At 34.3% G+C, this 19521-nt stretch overlaps 1 protein-coding gene across 4 annotated transcripts in view; it reads right to left on the bottom strand.

Annotated features, from left to right (window-relative positions):
* Positions 1-19521, bottom strand: part of runx1t1 (RUNX1 partner transcriptional co-repressor 1) — a 161489-nt gene that overhangs the window by 42769 nt on the left and 99199 nt on the right. For 3 of the 4 annotated variants that reach the window (XM_039736443.1, XM_039736444.1, XM_039736445.1), the window contains exons 3-4: positions 11235-11476; positions 1967-2056 (exon numbers count right to left, since the gene is read on the bottom strand). In XM_039736443.1, coding sequence (XP_039592377.1) covers positions 1967-2056; positions 11235-11476 — 332 coding nt within the window. Of the gene's footprint in view, positions 1-1966; positions 2057-11234; positions 11477-13567; positions 13673-19521 lie in introns of those variants that run through there. The other variant, XM_039736446.1, reaches the window with a different exon arrangement.

Below are 19521 nucleotides of genomic sequence, written 5' to 3'. Positions count from 1 at the left end.
TCACACACCATAGCAAACAAAGTAAGAATGTGCAAACTGCACAATGATACTAAAAGGACAGGTATTCAAACCAAGATGCAAAGAGCTGTGAAGCAGCATTTCTAACTGGTACAACACTGTGTTCCCTTATATCATCTAACTAATAAACTGATTTTAATGAGGAATACATATTACAATTTCAGGCAGAAAAAAAGAACAGAACAATTATATTTTGGAGGTATCCTTACTCCAACTTCAAAGAAAACCTAACCATTGTTGTAGATATGGTTGAACTTTATTTCAAAACAATAATTAACACATTGTAAAATTATTATTATGTTTCAAAATTAGTTACTATTATTAAGTTAAATAACCTAATGTTTAAGAACATACTCCTGGTATTCATTTTGTGTTGTACCAGCACTTTTATTGTAGTAGCCCTTTTTAAGCATCTTTTTTTTACTTTAAAAAACAAGAATCTATTAGAAACAATGAGAGGAAGTGGTAAGAAACAGTAAACTGCATACATCTGTATTGACAAAAGCAGACAACCTCTAGTGGATTTTTATTCAGAGATCTGAAAACTCATGAAACCTGAAAGTGTCAATACCGCATTCTGAGATAAGTCCAAACCATTTATAAAAGTGATATGCTGCACACAAACACAGAAGAACTGAACAATTGGAAAAGATAGGCATTTGTTGGGAACCATTTTTCTTTCTTTGTTGAGGTTATGTGTTGTAACCAATCTTTCATGTGCTGAGGATATAAAATGAGGATCTTTGACAGAACCATTTTAATTTACTGACTTCATAAACAGTCTCTTCAAATTCAAAAAATATGGTAATACAAAGCAATTTTGTTTTGCTCTAATTCTGTGGCCAGATTAGGTAATTAGTATGGTGTCTAATATCCTTCCAGTAAATGTTTCCCTGTGAAAGCAAAATAGAAGAGGGTCTGTGGGTTACATTAGCCTAATGAAAACAAGACTTTAATGCATATTGTTGCAGCTGCATTTGAATGCACTTATTAAGGCTTGTGTTCCCACAACCATATGGTATTTGTCATTAATGTCTCCTTTGAGGAAAAGCACTAAAATTAGAAAAAAAAGTTACATCTTTGATTCCAACCATTCAAACTAAAGGATATGGCAACCATATGTTACACAACTACAAGAAAAGAGAATATGAAAGTGTCCTTGTCTTTATCTTTCCCTCTGCAAACTGTAACAGTGACCCTAAAGCGAGACATGCTCAAAATAATTATTCTTTACATTACCGAATCATAATATACCTTGTATGGATTTGAACATTTTATGGAGCAGAAAGATTTTGCATAATACCTTTTATTTTTTATTTACTTACCCTTTGTTTACGTAACATTTTCAAATTAAATGAGGTCAATATAAATATCCACTCTTAAGTTTTTTATTTGCATTCAAATATACTATGTACTTAGGCTATTTAATACTGTGCTCTGACCTAGGCAGAATTCCTTATGGATAATTTGATATATTTTGATGCAAGTTATAATATTATAATGTAATAGTAAATATGTACAGAGCTAAGAATGCTATAGAAACTACATCTGCTTCACAGATTGACTAAAATTTAACTTACTGCCAGATGGTGTAGCTCTTTAATGTATTCAGAGTCAATTCTACCGAGTCACCTAGTTTGTACACAAAAGATGAAACATACATCATGCTAAAATGGTTAACGTTTTTCTTCTTAGTTCTGCAGGACTTAAGATGGATTGAAGATACTTCTACCTACATATTTACTGTCATATAAAGGAGCAATCAGACACAATAGTGAAATATACAGTAGCACGAAATTACAACCATCATACATTTAATGCCTCCTAACTCAGAAGGGTCTAGCTGAGCATTAGAGATCTATGAGAAAAAAAAATATGTAGTTTACTTTACTTGCTTTAAAAAGTCAAACACAAAGTTTACTTTCAAGAGCAGTGGGTTGTGCTGTACCTTTAGAAATGGAATGACAAAGGGTCGCAGAGGGAAATTGGTAGCTTCTTGGAGTTTTGAATGAAACTCTTCTATGGTTAAAGTAGAATTCTGGAGAAACAAAAATCAAACAAAATAAATTTTAGAAGCAAGCATAACACAAATCATAATCTAAGGAAATTCATAATGGTGTAGTGTGATGACCAATTGCTAATGGATAAACAAAGCAGAGCATAGATAATTACATTATGCATAAATATATTTACTCTGCACTTTGAGCAATTTAAGTATGATACGAGTACTTTCCATAATAGCTCATTATATAGAACTTTCCCAGTATTAAATATGTTTAAGTAAGCAACATTGTGATTAAAAGAGGTATTTCTTACTAAATATAAAATACAACATGATCTTAATGCACACACCAACATCCAAATGTTGTTACATGTGCAAATGTAGCATTTCAAAAGTGAAAACATATATAAATAAATATATAATGTGGCTTTTGTATTTGCCCAAACTACATTTTGTTACATTGAACTCGCATCTGTTCACACAGATTGCAGAAGCTTAGTTTGACAGCCAGGAATTCTCCAGAGTTTTTCTTTAGTATTTCAGGCACTAATTAAGTGTGGCACACTCTTCGATACAGGAAAATTAAGGAATGTAAAAACAAATAAATAAATAAATAAAAATATGAAATGACGATTGTGCTTTTTATATTATGAAGACAGATAAGGAATGTATAAATGCAGTCAAAAAGCATGTCAAAATAAATACTTCTGACAAAACTAGAATAGAAATTCCCTGAAATATCATGATTACAATCATCAATACTGATGCTCTGTGCAAGAGAGGACAGAGCTGACTATATTTCCTTAGAAGGCTGGCGTCCTTCAACATGATGCTGCAGATGTTCTATCAGACGGTTGTGGCGAGCGCCCTCTTCTATGCGGTGATGTGCTGGGGAGGTAGCATAAAGAAGGATGCCTCACGCCTGGACATGCTGGTGAGGAAGGCAGGCTCTATTGTAGGCATGGAGCTGGACAGTTTGACATCTGCGGTGGAGCGACGAGCACTGAACAAGCTCCTGTCAATCATGGAGAATCCAATGCATCTACTGAACAGTATCATCTCCAGACAGAGGAGCAGCTTCAGCGACAGACTGCTGTCACTGTCCTGTTCCACTGACAGACTGAGGAGATCGTTCCTCCCCCACACTATGCGACTCTTCAATTCCACTCAGGGAGGTAAACGTTAACACTATAAAAGATTATAGACTGTTATACCTGCCTCGCACTCTCTCCTTGCATTTTTATCACTCTTTAATTAATATTGTTTTTATCAGTATGCTGCTGCTAAAGTATGTGAATTTCCCCTTGGGGATTAATAAAGTATCTATCTATCCATCCATCCATCCATCCATCCTATCCTATAATTACATTGTACAATTTGCATTAAAGTAGTTTTAAATTTTAATTTTACATTACTGCTATAGTACTATTCCTATTGCTAATGTGAAACAACATCAAATTCACAACTAAACAGCATTTTTTAACAAACAATTCTGAATAAAAAAATAACAATATTTGAATAACTGCTCCAAAGTCAGTGTTAATAAGTTTAAGATCTTCTTGAGATGTGTACATCTTCCTCCTAAAATGTGAAATACTTACTTTATCCCCTGGCTTTTTACCTTGTAAACTGCTGTCACATTTTTCATGCTAAGAATTTAGAATTTAGGCATATTTTTATTTCATGTTATGGGGCTGAAAAGTTTTTTCTTTTCTACTGCAATCTTCTACAAAACTAGATTCTGTCGATCTACTCTTCAATGTTAACAGTAACCTGAAATCTATTCCTTGCTTATATATGTGTATGTTAAGATCAGTACAATTATGGGCAGAAGAAAGAAAATGTTGTTGGTTGATCAGAAGATAAGATTCAAATCCCAGCCCAGTCAATTACTGGGTTTTGCACATTCTCCCTGTGTGTACATGTGCTTTCCTCCATATTTCCCGATTATCCTCTCAGATCCACATTCCTCTTCCTATGTTATTTCCTCTTCTTAAGTAATACTCAATATGATTTTATCATCAAACTATGGTGACCTAGTCACCTACCATGGCTAACTATTTTTAGGTGTTTTCTAATTTGATTAATTTATTTATTTACTATCAAATCTTCTGTAACTGTTTTAGTTATGTACTGATTTTTGCATCATAGGACAAAGTGGGCATTACCTGTTCTGCTAAGCTTTTAGTAGCACAGAAGGCCTGTTAAGACAGCAGATGTAACAGGGATGTAGAAATCCAGCTGGGGTTGTTGGTCTCGTCCGTTGTGAGAGATGGACATCTGAAGCGGAGCTCCATTAGCAGCGGTGTTATTTTTTATATTATTTTCTTATTATCCTGAAATATCCTGTATTTATTCAACCTAAGGGTTCTACAACAGCCTTTGCAAGCATATATAAAAATGGCTGGCAAGAAAGGAGCTCAGAAAGAAATAGAAAAGAAAACTAAAGCTACATCCAAGCCCAGACCGACAAGTCCAAGTTCAGATGGAAGCAGAAGGAATAATATAAGAATCGAAGGTCTACCTGAGAATCGTGAAAGTCCAAACCCAGTTAAATTCACAGCTGAACTATTTTCAAAAATAATTGGAGAGGACTTTAAATCAGATTCCGAGATAGCAACGGCTTATCGCATATGCGGATCAAATACCTTTAGACCTATGACTTATTATCGGCTTCGAGAGATTATTATTTAAGCTAGAGGTGATGGCGCTCCTCAGACACAAGCAAGAGATTATATATGATAATAACCACATTCGTATTTTCCCTGATTTCTCTCCCGCAACAGCTGCTAAACGTGCAGCCTTCTACAAAATTAAACAGTGGCTACGGCAAGCCGATATCAAATACAGCCTCTTGTATCCTGCCAAACAAAGTGGAAGTTCAAGGCCAATACTACGTCTTCTCCAGCAAGGAAGAAGCAGGAAAGGAAAAAGAAAAGGAAAAGAAAGCTGATCCCAACAATATTCTGAAACACAATAGTGAGTCGCATCCTGTCACTGTATGGCAAGAAGATATCACCTGCTGTCTGATCCACTTCTAATGATACGGGTATTATAATTATACATTCTTTTCATTACTCGGACACTTTCTGTTTATGTTTTAATTACAGTTATAGACGTGTGTGTGGAAGAAATTAACCCTTTTTTTAATTAATTTATTTATTTTTTCTACTACCCAAAAGGAGACTGTCTAACATCATACCCTTGGTTTATTGTTATTGTTACTATTGCATTAAGACTTACTATGCTTATTCTGGACCACTTTCTAACACTATTCCCCAGGTTAATTATCTTAATACTTTAAGACTGCTGAAGATTATATTTTAAGTTTATAGTTTGTTAATGATTACACTATATTTTTTACGCATATAGTATTTAGACTATATTGGCAACAGATATCTCTACTTTTTAATCCTAAAACGCCGCTGCATGGGGGCTTGTTTTGCTTTGGACGTGCTCTGTCTCTAGGTATGTGAGAGGACCGGGACTTCGTGAAGTGGGGTCCAGTCTCACGTGTGGAGGCAAAATGGGAGGGTGGGGGAATAAGGCGGGAAGAGAAAGAGAGCAGGCTATATCTATATCTAATCTATCCTTTAATTACCAACGTAACAATAGCCTACATGTAAATAATTCTTGGCTGCATGGCAATAACTCTTACTAAGCAAGGATCAGTTCCGGCTGTAAAAGGACTGGACTGGTCAAATGTTCCATTCTATCTTTATAAAGAAAACTAGAGGTGTGGGAATTTTCATACATAGAACAGTGTCATTTGTAGCATCAGATGTAGTATCGGATCCTGAAGGGAGATATGTGATGGTCATGGGCAACTTATTTAACTGTAAAAAGATTTTGATAAATGTTTATGCACCTAATGTTGATGATAAGGAATTCATACAAAATTTATTTTCATCCATTCCCAATGTGAACACTCATAAAATTATAATGGCCGGGGACTTTAATTGTGTTTTAAATCCACTCTTAGATAGGGCTTCTATCACAGGGGGGACGACATCTAACACTGCAAAGATAATGAAAAAGTTTATAACTGACCACAACTTATCAGACCCCTGGAGGTTTCTAAACCCAAACTCAAGAACATATTCTTTCTACTCACCAGTACATCATTGCTGCTCAAGAATTGATTATTTCTTTATAGATAATAATTTCTTGCTTAAGATTAAATCTTGCAAGTACGATGCTATTGATATCCGACCATGCACCTTTGATCTTGGAGCTAAAGTCACTATGCCCCACACACTCACCTCGCAGACGGCATCTCAACCCGCTTCTATTAGCAGATGAGAATTGTACAGAATTTATATCCAAACAAGTCAGTTTCTTCCTAGAGACAGATACATCCTCAGAGATTTCTGCAGGAATACTCTGGGAAACTCTAAAGGCATTCTTAAGAGGACAGATTATTTCATATCTTTCCCACAGAAATAAATTAGAAACCAAGAAAGTATCAGAGCTAAAAATCAAAATTACTAGAATAGATGAAGAACATGCCAGGCTTCCAAGCGAGGCTCTACATAGGAAAAGGAAGGCACTGCATTCAGAACTCAACCTCCTGACAACTAAAAAAACTGAACAACTAATTTATAAATCCAGACATCATTACTATGAACACGGAGAGAAAGCTAATAAGCTTTTAGCTCAACAAATCCACAAGCAAGAAGTTCGCAACGCAATCCCAGTAATCACCAACACGAACGGAGACGAAATCATCGACCATAAAAATCTAATGCATATATTTAGAGACTACTATAAATCCTTAGCATGGCTCTACCCAACTTTCAGTTTTATTACTGGGCAGCAAACGTACAAGCTATAAAAACCTGGACACAAACAGATGAACATACACAGGCCTGATCTACAATAGAAGTAAAATCCTGCAGTACTTCTTTATATTCCCTGCTTTGTGCCCCAATAAATGCAAGTTATCGGCAATATACCGATAACCCACTCAGAATATGGAACCAATGTAGAAAGCATTTTAAGATGGAGAAGCTTTTATCTGTGGCACCTCTGCAAGAGAACTACCTCTTTCAACCTTCACAAACATATGCAGTTTTTAACATCTGGAAAAAATTTGGGATTAACTTGCTTAGAGATCTTTATATAGACAACATCTTTGCATCCTATGAACAATTACATTCCAAATTTAACTTTCCAGCTACACATTTCTTTCACTATCTTCAAATTAGGAACTTTGTTAAGCAGATCCTGCTCAATTTTCCTCATCTTGCACCCTTGTCCATGCTAGAAAAAATATTGCTCAATTTCAAGGACTTATACACCACCTCTGCAATATATAAAATTATTTTACAGTCCCTCCCTTTCAAAGATCCAAGAGGACACTGGGAAAAAGATCTCTTAATCAATATATTAGAAAAGGAGTGGAAAATAGCAATGCAGAGTATTCACTCAAGCACCATATGCGCAAAGCATACAATTATTCAACTCAAAATTATATTTCGAGCACATCTGTCTCACTTAAAACTCTCGTAATGTTTCCAGAGCAGGATCCAACCTGCGAATGCTGCAATCAAGTCCCAGCCTCACTGGGTCACATGTTTTGGGCCTGCACCAAATTAACATCATTCGGGACCAAAAATTTTAATTACCTTTCAGACAGCCTTGGTGTCATAATACCTCCTAACCCATTAACAGCTGTGTTTGGTGCTCTTCCAGATGGGTTTAAAGTGGAGAGGGAAAAACAAACTGTGATTGCATTTACTACACTTTTGGCACGCAGACTTATTTTGCTAAACTGGAAGAATCCTAACTCTCCTCTTTTAAGTCAGTGGGAAACCGATGTGTTATACTATTTGAAATTGGAAAAAATCAAATACTCAGAGGATCTGTATAGATTTTATTCAAAACATGGCAGGATCTAATCAATAATATTTTAGAATAAGCTTTTAAAGAACCGAGGAAGCAATTATATTTCTTTTTCTTCTCCATTCATCTCTATTGGCCTATCAAACTCATCAATTTAGCTATGTTTACAAGCCTTAAATTTTACCCTGTTGGCCATGCTCTCTCTCTCAGGGGTGGGGGTCGACTTGTTTTCAATCCTATTTTTTGTAAAAATTGATCGATTTGTATGGAGTACAGGAATGACTAAACAGCAGCTTGTACCAAACTTTGCTCAGTCCTTTACTTCATCTGATAACAAAGGTATAAATAAGTGTTGAGCTGACATTTCGGAAGTGTATCCTGCAAACAAAAGGGTCAATAAATGGACATTTATCTTACAGTTGTGACCGCAACATGAGCCTGCCAGGATGTGATGGCACTGGAAGAGACCTTGATTCAATCACCCCAAACTAGCTTCACTCATCTCTTCTCTCTCTCTGAAAAAGGCTGATGAGGTGTTCTTATGAAAGCTGACAATTATATTAACTTTGTGAGGCCAAAAACCAGACAACGCACAACAAAAACCAGGTCAACATACAAGATCAGCATATTTTTGCTGACCAATCACTTTTGCTTTAAATGGTTGTTTAACAACAAAGCGATACAAAAAAATTCCCGAGCTGGCAACATCTCTACTGAACTACAGGTAAGCAGGGGAAGAGAGTCTGCCAACTGGTGAAAAACTAAACGTACTAATATGTTTTTGTTTTTATTCTGTATTTATTAATTTATCTTTTTTAGTGTTACATTCACAGCTCAAAATACCTGATATTGTGAAAATAATACAGTGGTAGAATTATGTTTCAAAATATTTGCCCCACTCTTTTCCATCATTCTCTAGAGAGAATTGCATACCATGGATGTTTCCTGCCTTGCATGCAAAGCTGCTTGGATAGGCTCTAGTTTTCCTGAGATCTTGCTGTGGATAAGCAACTTTAGAGGGGAAAAAAAATATATACAGTATATATACATATTTATATATATCTATCTATCTATATCTATATATCTATATCTACACTATATATATATACACTATATATATATCATCTAGTGTGCTCTTAATATCAGATGTTGTTTCTGTCATTTTGTAGTTGTCTCTATACTATTACTCACTCTTACTCTTCTTATTAAGGGTTACTGTTATTATTCAAGTCTCTCTAATCCCCCTAACCTTGACACTACATGCATGTTTTCTTTGTTCCCCTTAATACAGCTAGGTGGGGTCTGAACACTGATTCAAGCCTAAGAGCCATGTTCTTCCTAAGCCCCCATGATTTTCATCATCACACCTGTCAGAACATAGTAGAATGTATTTCCCGATTTTTGATATGTTTTCAGGCCTACAGGTGGCAAAATTCTGTCTATAAATTGTACGTGCTTGAGAGGAAAAATAAAGCCCAGAATAGGAGATTTTTGAATGCGCTATTGTAGGCATTAATTATAAGCAGATTGTCTTCAAGATATGTTGTATGCTGTAGAAATTTAGAGTAAAAAACCTTCAAACCTTAAAATTCACCTAAATTACATTACAAATTGGCCCACGCTGGGCAAGATAAGGAATAGGTGAAATGTGCCTACAGTCAGTGCACATTTGTTCAGCACAGATGGCATAGAAAATATTTTAAAATTATAAAATTGTTCATATTCAGTATCTGGTTTTAATTATGCTTGTTTTTAACAGAAAAGATAAAGCAAGATAGCAACCATGTAGTGTAGTATGCTTCCACTAACAATAATCTCATAACATGTTAAGTATACAGTGCTGTCTGATTGTGACACAAAACTAAAGTTCATAGTTGCTCTGTAACTATAAATAAAACAGGAATGTCTTTGTGAAGTAAAAACTAAATTAAAACTAAAAATACAAGATGAAGGAAAACTAAAACTAATCTGAATTTCCAAGTCAGATCAGAAATAATATAGAAATAAAAACTAAAATAAAATGGTAAAAGTATAACAACCTTGTTCTGTATTATTTTTTACATTTGAAACTACAGGCACACTTTACAACATTTTTCCTCTTCTTGCAATTATACACCTTTACACTTCATAGCAAAAATCGCCACTTTTCCCCAACTTAAACATTTCCAGTCCAAATACAGTATGCTGTCATTTTAAAAATAAATGATAACTTTTCATTTCTTCCTGCAATCTAGGTATAGATCCTTGCACAAGTTATTGCAAGATTTTACTACGTGATGACTATGTCTGTATTCCTCCATCACCAAATTTAAATTTGCTAAATTTGGCTATGATCCTTGTTGCTATTTTAACAATTTGCCATTCTTTTAGCTATTGGAAAAACAGTCAAGGTGGTATCCACCCTACAGATGTCCATATGCTCTTTTGCACATTTTAAGCGCTGCAGCTGTCATATCATCAAAGGTCACTGTCCCTAATAATTTCTTTATAATTTTTATAGTAGCATCCTGAAGAACAACTAGCATTAATATTTTCTTCTTTTTGTGTTAAAATGAAACACAAACAAGCTGAAAATGTTATTTCTTAATCAAATAAACATCAGTTTGGTTACACATTCTAAAGTACTAACTACTTTTAATAACATTTCAAGAATCTTAAAAGTTGTGTATGATGTTATTCCTTACATCAACAGTGGATATAGGTATAATGTAAAAACTGACATCTCTCTATTATAAAAAAAAAATCTTGGGAGGGAAACGAGACATGATCTTCTCAGAAGACAATTTGATGTCCCACAAGAGACACGTCACGCAAGACAAGGCAGTGGGACAACACTTAAAACATCTAACTTAGCAGTTTTTGGAATGCGTTTCGCAGACACACTTCATGTGCTCCCAGCTCATAAAATGACAAGCAGAAGATGCAGCTTGCCAGCAGCAGCAGCAAGCCAGCAGATGATCAAGCTGCTTCTCCTTAGTGTGCGTTTAGAATAGTTATATAAAAAAAAAAAAAAAAAAAAAGAATGGATCTTGTAAAACTATTTATGCTCTTATACTGGCTTAGGTTTTGGTTGATGTTTCTCTAAAATATCTTCTCTGTTAAGTATCACACATACAGTAAAATTTGAGTTTAAATTTCTTTGTATAAGTATGAGTTAAGTATTTTGTTGCAAAGATTCAAAGATAAAGTGCAAAACATGTCAACTCTCAAAATTTTGCCTTGTCAAGTCAAATCACAGCTTTCCAGTTTGGAAAATTAAAATTGCTATTTTATTAGATAAGACACATAAATTAAACTTTTGTTTTTCTATAAGTATCACATGAGTTACACTATACGTTCTTTAACATTATACAATGTATACTTGACTTACCACTAGTCCTAGGACTAGGGTGCGCACCCTCTCTCCAATTTCGGGTGAAATGTCATTTCCAAATTGCTGTAAAGTAGTGAGAAATCTCTTCAGTTTGCTAAGCTGTCGTGCACCACAGGCTGGTGGCAGCTGCTGATTTGCCAAAGAAGATGAAGATGATGAGGAGGGCCCATTGCTAAAGCCATTTGGGGGTGAAGGAGCTCCATTTAATGCTGTGGGAGAATGACTGGTGCCATTTGTTACTGTTTAGATAAAAAAAAAGAAAACAAAGTTAAATAAGAAGCATATAAGATAGATGATACTGTGTGTGTGTATATATATATATATATATATATATATATATATATATATATATATATATATATTTATTACATGTCCTTTTGCAAGTGTCAATATCAAGTTTCGAAAAGATTCTGCATCAATCACTTCTAGATGAATGATTATTCTTTAGAAATATTCTGCACATCCAGTCAAGCATTCATTGCAAAATAATCTCAAGGTCTTTGTTAGCCAATAGTGGAGAATCACTTGTTATCACAGCTACAAATTTCCTAAAACAAACCTTAAGACTGATGTTGGGAATCATCATATGACAGAAATATTTTATGAGGAAAATTCAGTTTTTCATGAAATAACAAAATTTATAGCCTTAAATGCAAAACTATGGATCTGATCCACAAGAGATATTTAAAAAATGCTAAATGATGAATGCTAAATGATAAACACAAAGCATGCTATCTAGTGTTGGCTACAGTAAATGTGCTCCTCTTAATGTTAACTCAGACTAAAAAAGGATATCAGATGCATGTCAATAATTACCAAACATTATCTCAACAGGAGTTATTTTAAAAGAAAGTTTCATTTGGTTTTTGAACAGTCTCTGAATTTATTTAAAATGTGTCAGACAAATATTTTTCAAGTATAAAACATTTAAAAGAACAAAAATGTATTCGGGAAGCTGACTTAAACATTTTTAGAGTGAATAGTTTATTTGTTTACTAATGAATTTTATTTTATTGCAAAACTTGAGGTATCTTAAGTTTCATTTATAATGGAAAATTTCCTTCCAGTAAAGCCTATTGGGATAAAGTAGACAAAGAACAGATCTGCAAATTTCTATTTAATTTTCTATTTAACAGTTCATTTTACATTTGACTGGCATTTGAAATACTACAGTATCTTAAGGTAAGGAATAGCAAGAGATTATGTCGAAAGAATCAATATTTTACAGCCATTACTCTAAAGATGTGGGTCACTACTGCAGAAGAACACAGCATGTTAGTAGATGGCAGACAATAAGCTGTACTACTCCAGAGGAGACTCTGTCCATTTATCTCCATTATCTGAGAAAACAGCAGGATAAAGGGTTGAAGAAGCATGTGGATCTGGCCATTGACATAACATCAGTAAATGCAGGAGACTCTTGACTATAAGCAGCAGGGTTGTGATGCCGATTGGCATTCTTTCAGAATCAATCAAATTATATCTTCTGAAAGAACTACACATTCTCCATGGGCCAAACGATGAACTTAAAAAATATATATTAATGAAAAAGATGTTTATAAACATATCTGGTTGTTAAAGGCTGTAAGCATATTAGAAAGGTGCTGGTATCAGTAAAATAAGAATACAATGTTAAAGATCCAAGCTAATGCTGAAGGAAGAAGAAGAATAAGAAGATATGAATAATATTTATATAGTTTATAGAAACTATATAAGAAAAATAGTTAAATCTACATTGGCTTACTTCACCTTCAAAACAAAACAATAAGCCCACCTATATTTTCAAACTTGTGTTTTAATGCTTATAAATAAATATTTTCTTAAAATAATAAAATCTTTATAAAATTAGATATACTTAATCCAGTCTTCAAAAATATCAGTAGCATTAAATGTTGCAAAAATTAATCTAATCTAATATGTTCTGGCAAGTAAATGTTTGCCTTGTACAAAATATAAGAAGTGGTATAGAAAAACCACTTTTAAAAATGAAAAGCTATTTAAGTAGCAGCTAATTACAGTAACTGAAGTAAGCATTTTAATACATGTTGATACTGCTACTATTAAAATAGGAAAGAGTAAACAAATTAATTACATTGGTCAACTTATTAGTCACCTTCCTAAAAAAACCTCCAGTTGCCATTGGAGTAGCTGGAATTTTGGGTTTGGAATCAACAAGGGGCTGCTTGTCAATGTGTTAACTCCACTTTGTTCCACATATGTTGCAAATTATGTACTGAAAATATTTTGTGAATCCTGTGCCATATCAGGTAGATTAAAGGTGTCAACATATCACACTGCTACACACAACTAAAACACTGCATCACACATACCTGAAAATAAAGAATTTGACCATGGGAGTAATTGAATCATAGAGTATCTGGTCAAACCATCTAATGCTGTCAATTTGTGATGCAAGCACAGTACATGAATCAAATTTCACAATGTGGAAAGCAAGATCTTTAAAGTGATTCCATCTAGAAACAAGGAGAAAGGAGTAATACAGTAGACCTTCATATTCAAACTGGCATCGTCAACTACATTTTATTTACATAGAAGGGCAATTGCAAACTTGACGGTAAACCATGCTGGATGACTTAAAGAATTTCTCCTGTTCCAGACTGTACACACCCACAGGCCACATGATACAATTCCAGATCTGGAAATGAGACGCCTGCATCACATCAGTTGAAGATTCATACACCATGTTTCAACCAAAGACTTTTGTCATTCCAAAAAAATGTGGATAGCAGATAATGAATTACTGAGCAGTAAAAAGTAAAAGGCAGTACCGTTATAACTATTAAAGTTAAAAAAAAAAACCTGTTTAGTCAATAGTAATTTCATTTATGCTTAATTCCATTAGGGACTGCACCATTTTTATGTGTCTTATGCATGTACAGTATATACGCATGTATTTCTTTTTATTTTAAAAACATTCATTTATTTTTTTTATAAAGTATGATGAGCTAAATAGATAAATATACTGTTGTTGTGAAATTGGACTGAGTAACTTAAATGTACAGAAAGCCTTTAGTTATGGCTTCAGTGACAAATTAAATAGTGGATCCCTTCTTAATGTAAAGAGCAAGAAGTTGTGAGCAGTACTGTTGAGAGAATGAAACAATTTTTGTTTATGCAAGTTTTTGCTATCTTTCAATTATTTTGTATGTGATATTATTGATTACATTTTTGTTTTCATTTTTTTAGTGTTTTATTGAATGTTGTGTCATTTATTATTTCTGCTGTTTTGTTTGTATGTATTTATTTGTTATTTCAAGTTTTCTGCCTTGTCACCTGTATATTGATCCTAGGGTTGGAACCACATGATGCAGCAGCTGTGGAACCATGCCCAGAACTATTTTACAAAAAAAGCTACGATTGTGGCACCTTCATCGTTGTGTTTTTCTCTTGTTCTATGTTGATTTGTACATTTGCTATTGGATTGCTGACGTTTCAACTTTTCTCTTAAGGTATTAGTTTTGGTTTTAGTATTGGGCTCGTTTGCTTTTTGTTTTTTGCCTTTTAGGCACACCTTTTGATTTCCTTTTTCTGCCTTTTTGCTGGCTTTTCCCCCTTTGTATATTTTTGATATTTTAAATAAATATTTCAAAATATTAAAAGAACTTTGTTTTGTCTTTACACTTTACAAACCCTTGAACCAGTTGTTGATCCTGTACAGGCTAGAAGGCTTCCTTTTGAATTTAGGGCTAAGTTATTTGAGGTGGTGTTGGTGCTAACCAGTAGTGAAGTCCAGGGTTGTTTTTTGAGGCCATTTTTTGAGATTTGTGAGTGGCAAGAGAACAATGGCAATAAGGGGACCTGAACATAAAGCTTTCTCCTCTGAGAGAAAAGGACTGGTAAATTCAAACAGCAGTTTGAATTGATTAATAATTTAGGAGGAGAAATTGGCCACTTAAAATTTTTTGGCATAGTAATTAAAATGATTAATTTGGTGATTGTACCTGACTTGTTTTTATGAAAGAAATTGGAGCTAATAACTCATTTTGATGGTGGTAGAGGGCCAACTGTTTGCTGGTCTTAGCCTGGTACATCAGATTTGAAATACAGTGCACTAGAACAGGAGTGGATTTAACTAAGCCCTAAAATTTAAAAATTTTACTTCATGTATTGTATCCACTATGTATTTAAACTACATTATATATGCATTTAATGTGTTGTTTTGTATGTCACCTATATAGAATGCAAAGCTGACTGACACACACATCAACAAAAACAGTTTCCTGTTTACCTAAAAGCTAACATTTATCAGGATGGTACAACTAAAGCAGTAAGTATGCACCAAGAAAGAACATTCTTATATATCAATACTTAGGGGTAAAAAAAACTCACAATAAAAAACTAAATTCCCAAAAATAACACAAATGCCTTGACAGATTTGACTGAAACTTGGTGACATTTTAGAAATACAAAAATTAGCTAACAAGTATTCTTTAATCATTGATATTTGCTTTTAATAATGCTTTAGCAAGTTGGACATTGTAACAGACTGTGCCTCCCATTTCGCCAAAGCGCTGACAGCAATCGCAGAGAGAAATGGGGCATACCAGCTTATGCAAATGAAGGGCATCTCCAGAAGTCAACTGAAATGAGCAAAGTATGACGAAGCTCGAAGAACATGCATTTACCAAGTGCTTGCCAGGCACTGTAGCTGGGAGTGCAGTCAATTTAACACAACTGAAATTTGCGCAAATGGCAAACTGAGGACTACAATTCTCATCAGCCAATGCACTGCTTCAAATGACTTTGTCAATCCTCACAGTTTAAATAAAAGCATAGATGAAAGCGGCATGTAATCAACGGTAGGAACTGTTGTGTTTTTTTTCTTTTCCTCAATCACTATGACATAACAGTTTCATAAAACCTATGCTGAAACGCCCCCATTAATTCTTAAACTGGGGGATTCCCATTTCTACCACACATTAAAATTCAAGCTTTATGAATGCCAATATTTGCCTAACTAAGTGATAGTTGGGTAAACACTTGATGGAAATACATTGTTATTGTTAGTAATTATATATTTTATATTGAATTACAGAAAAAGTCACAATATTGTTCACAAAATTGTCATTGAAAGGCTATGCGTTTAATCCTTAAGTGTACTCAGAGAATTATTATGCCCAAGGATGAAAAAAGGCAGACTTGTCTTGAAAAACATAATTAAATGGCTTCAGAGATACTCATAGATGGATAGATAGACATTTACTTGTCCCAAAGAGAAATTTAGCTTTACTGAAATTAAACAAAATAAAGAAATATTATAACAACACAAACACAGAAGAAAAAAAATCTTCAGAATTGGCTAATAATAAAAAAGCAGTCACAGTGAGGCATTATAAAGGCATATCGCAGTATGTATTTAGCAGACTCTGTAGTGCTTCTTGACACACTTCTGCGGAATAATTAGTTGGTTAAAAATCCTCAATGACACCATGTCAGAGAAAGGAGATGTGCAGCATTGTCTTTTATGGTCATTAGTTTGTCTTTATTCTGTTCATAGTTACTGCCTCCACTGAGTAGAGAGTGTGTCCCATAACTGAGACTGCCATCTTAATAAGTTTGGTGATCTAGTGGGCCTTTATTAAAGTGATGTTAATGGCCTATCACACTACAGCATAACAAATCCAACTGAATATAACACATGTTACACACATAAAGGACATTGCTACCTATATTTGGAGAACACAGTCTCTTAAGTAAAAAAAAAGTCTGCTCTGCCCTTTCTTATTTCCTCTATGTATCTATAACATTCTAGCTTATCAGTCAATTCTCTTTGCACTTTACTCTGTTTCATTCCCCTTTTCAATACACTCCATTAGTGCAGAGATGGCAGGAAGGTACTGAAGGCACTAGAAAAATCAAAAACCATAATTCTCTCAGTGATGTCAGCCTTTCCCAGATGAGAATAGATTTTGAGGAGCAGATAGATAATTGCATTGTCCACTCCAATTATTGTGTAGTAGGCAAAGTGCAGTGTGTCAAAGTTGTCTTTCAGAAGAGGACTCGCATAGTCCAGGACCAGTCTCCGGAAGGTCTTGTGATGTTGGGCGTGCCTTCTTTGAAACTAGAACAATACAGTATACTTTCCACCACAGTACCTCTTCGAGCCTTAGAGACACACTGAACAGATAGCAGATGAAACCAAAATGTTGGTCATCACAGACCTTAAGTATTCATGAACTGTCTCCATCCAGTACTGTGGCCTTTTCATTGTGTGTTGCCCCCTGACTTGGGCATCATTTATGGACAGCCTATGCTGATAGTCAGACTGGCTATACCAGTTAAAGTGGTAGGAGTAAAATACATACAGGGTGTCATTGATGCAGGTGATATGGTGTTGGGGGAATGGCCATTAGAAGAAGATGGCTGCAAGAAGGAAATCTATTATAAAAAATCTGTCTAGCACCTGAACTCTGGGTTGCTTGAGCCTAGAAATTATGTTCAGTCTATTCCAAATATTTTTCATGTTATTCTAAGCAAGTTTTTTTTCTGTTTTGGCTTTGTAAATTTCCTTCCCTTCACTGAGCCTTTTCTTCAGCAGTCTCTGTATTCCCTTTACAGTCTTTTTGTCACTAGATCTGAATGATACTTTCTCATCTTTGCTCATTAGTAATCCATGGCTTGTTGTTGAGACAGCTGTGTACTGTTGTTGAGGGAACAATAGTATAAACATATGTGTTTGGGTAACAGTCACTGAGCCATTTTATCATCAAGGATCCACTTCCACGGTATCCTGGTGGAAATATCTAATAAAGGGATTTTAGGTGGGAGTTAAAATCCAATGATGCCACAGGTTTACATTTAAGGCATCTTGAATATTTGAATAAAGCAGGTCCAGTTTGCTGTGTCTGTGAGTGGAATATGACACATAGAGATGGAAATTTGATACTGTTCATTACAAAGTCACATGGTTAAAGCCACCATATGTAACTACAATGGGGTCATAATGATTTGTCATTAGAATGTTGATAACAGAGTGGGTTATTTCTTTTGCTAAATTGGCAAATGATGTGGAATTTCTACACTCCATTATGGGCATCTGTTCAGATTAGACTAAATCCATCCAGCATTAAAATAATGCCAGGTAAATCAGGTTCAAACCAGCTATCTATAATACACAAAATGTCACAGTACCTGATGATTCAGTGATTCACTATTAATACTGATAGTTCATCATATTTGAAAGAGATTGAACGTTGGCTATGAAATTAAAATCCATTTATACAATTTTCAGTGGCTACTTTCAGTGACAACTCAGGTCACTCTAAGCCTAAAATTAATCAAAATTGTAACTTTTATAGTATGTTCAAAAATTTAAACTGAGGGGCAAAAAATAAAAATACAAAACCTAGTCAATGCCATAAAGTCTACCAATACAAATTACCTAGACAAACTCAGAGACAAAAATCAAAGTCAAGACAAAAAAAATAAGAAACATACAAAAACTGGTTATTACCAGAAAGATTACCAATACAAACTGACTTAGACAAAATCAGAGACAAAAATCAAAAGTCAAAATGTGGAAAGCATATAGCCAAAAAGTCAAAAATTCAAAGTTTAAAATAAGCTCAAATAGAAAGTTTTTAAATATTTAACCCAATAAATAAGGAAGTTGAGAATCTTAAACAATCCTAATAAAGTCTGGTCGGTGGTTAAAGGATAAAACAAGAAAATAATTCCTAACAAGAAACCCAAACTTGTACCACTGCTAATTCAGTAATGAATTCTATAAACTCTTTAATCTATGGGTCCTTCAGCTATGGAAAAAAATCCTTATCATTGAAAATTATGACAAGAACAATGGGTTTTATGAATAACAGGCTTATAATAACACAAGTGGGAGGAAGAAATCCACAGTAACTTGAACCAATGTTCAGGAAGTAGATATATATAATCAACTGTCCGTTTAGTTTTTTAACCTCACAATAACTTTGGCATTTTATTACTCCAGGACACACTGTGCTGCAACATGCCTGTATTTTGTGAAGGAGTGTTGATGCATTAGACATATGTGCTGCATGCTTTGCAGACAAACAAGTAAAAAAAGCAAAAAAAAAAAAAAGAACCATGCAGACACACAAGTAAAAAAAAAGCAGAAAAAATAATGAACCATACAAAGGCATGTTAAATACAAACGTACCTGTAGTAGCACTTAGAACTTTTAACCTATTTTCAAATATATTTAAATATTTAGTCAGAGGTCAAGAAAAATTACACCTTTTATTGGCTAACTAAAAAAGTGACAATATGCATGCTTTTGAGGCAA

This window comes from Polypterus senegalus, chromosome 15, assembly GCF_016835505.1.
Source record: "Polypterus senegalus isolate Bchr_013 chromosome 15, ASM1683550v1, whole genome shotgun sequence".
In the NCBI taxonomy this organism is placed as follows: domain Eukaryota; kingdom Metazoa; phylum Chordata; class Cladistia; order Polypteriformes; family Polypteridae; genus Polypterus; species Polypterus senegalus.
Note: the sequence above shows the minus strand (reverse complement) of the source record. Positions and strands in the feature narration are given on the sequence as shown.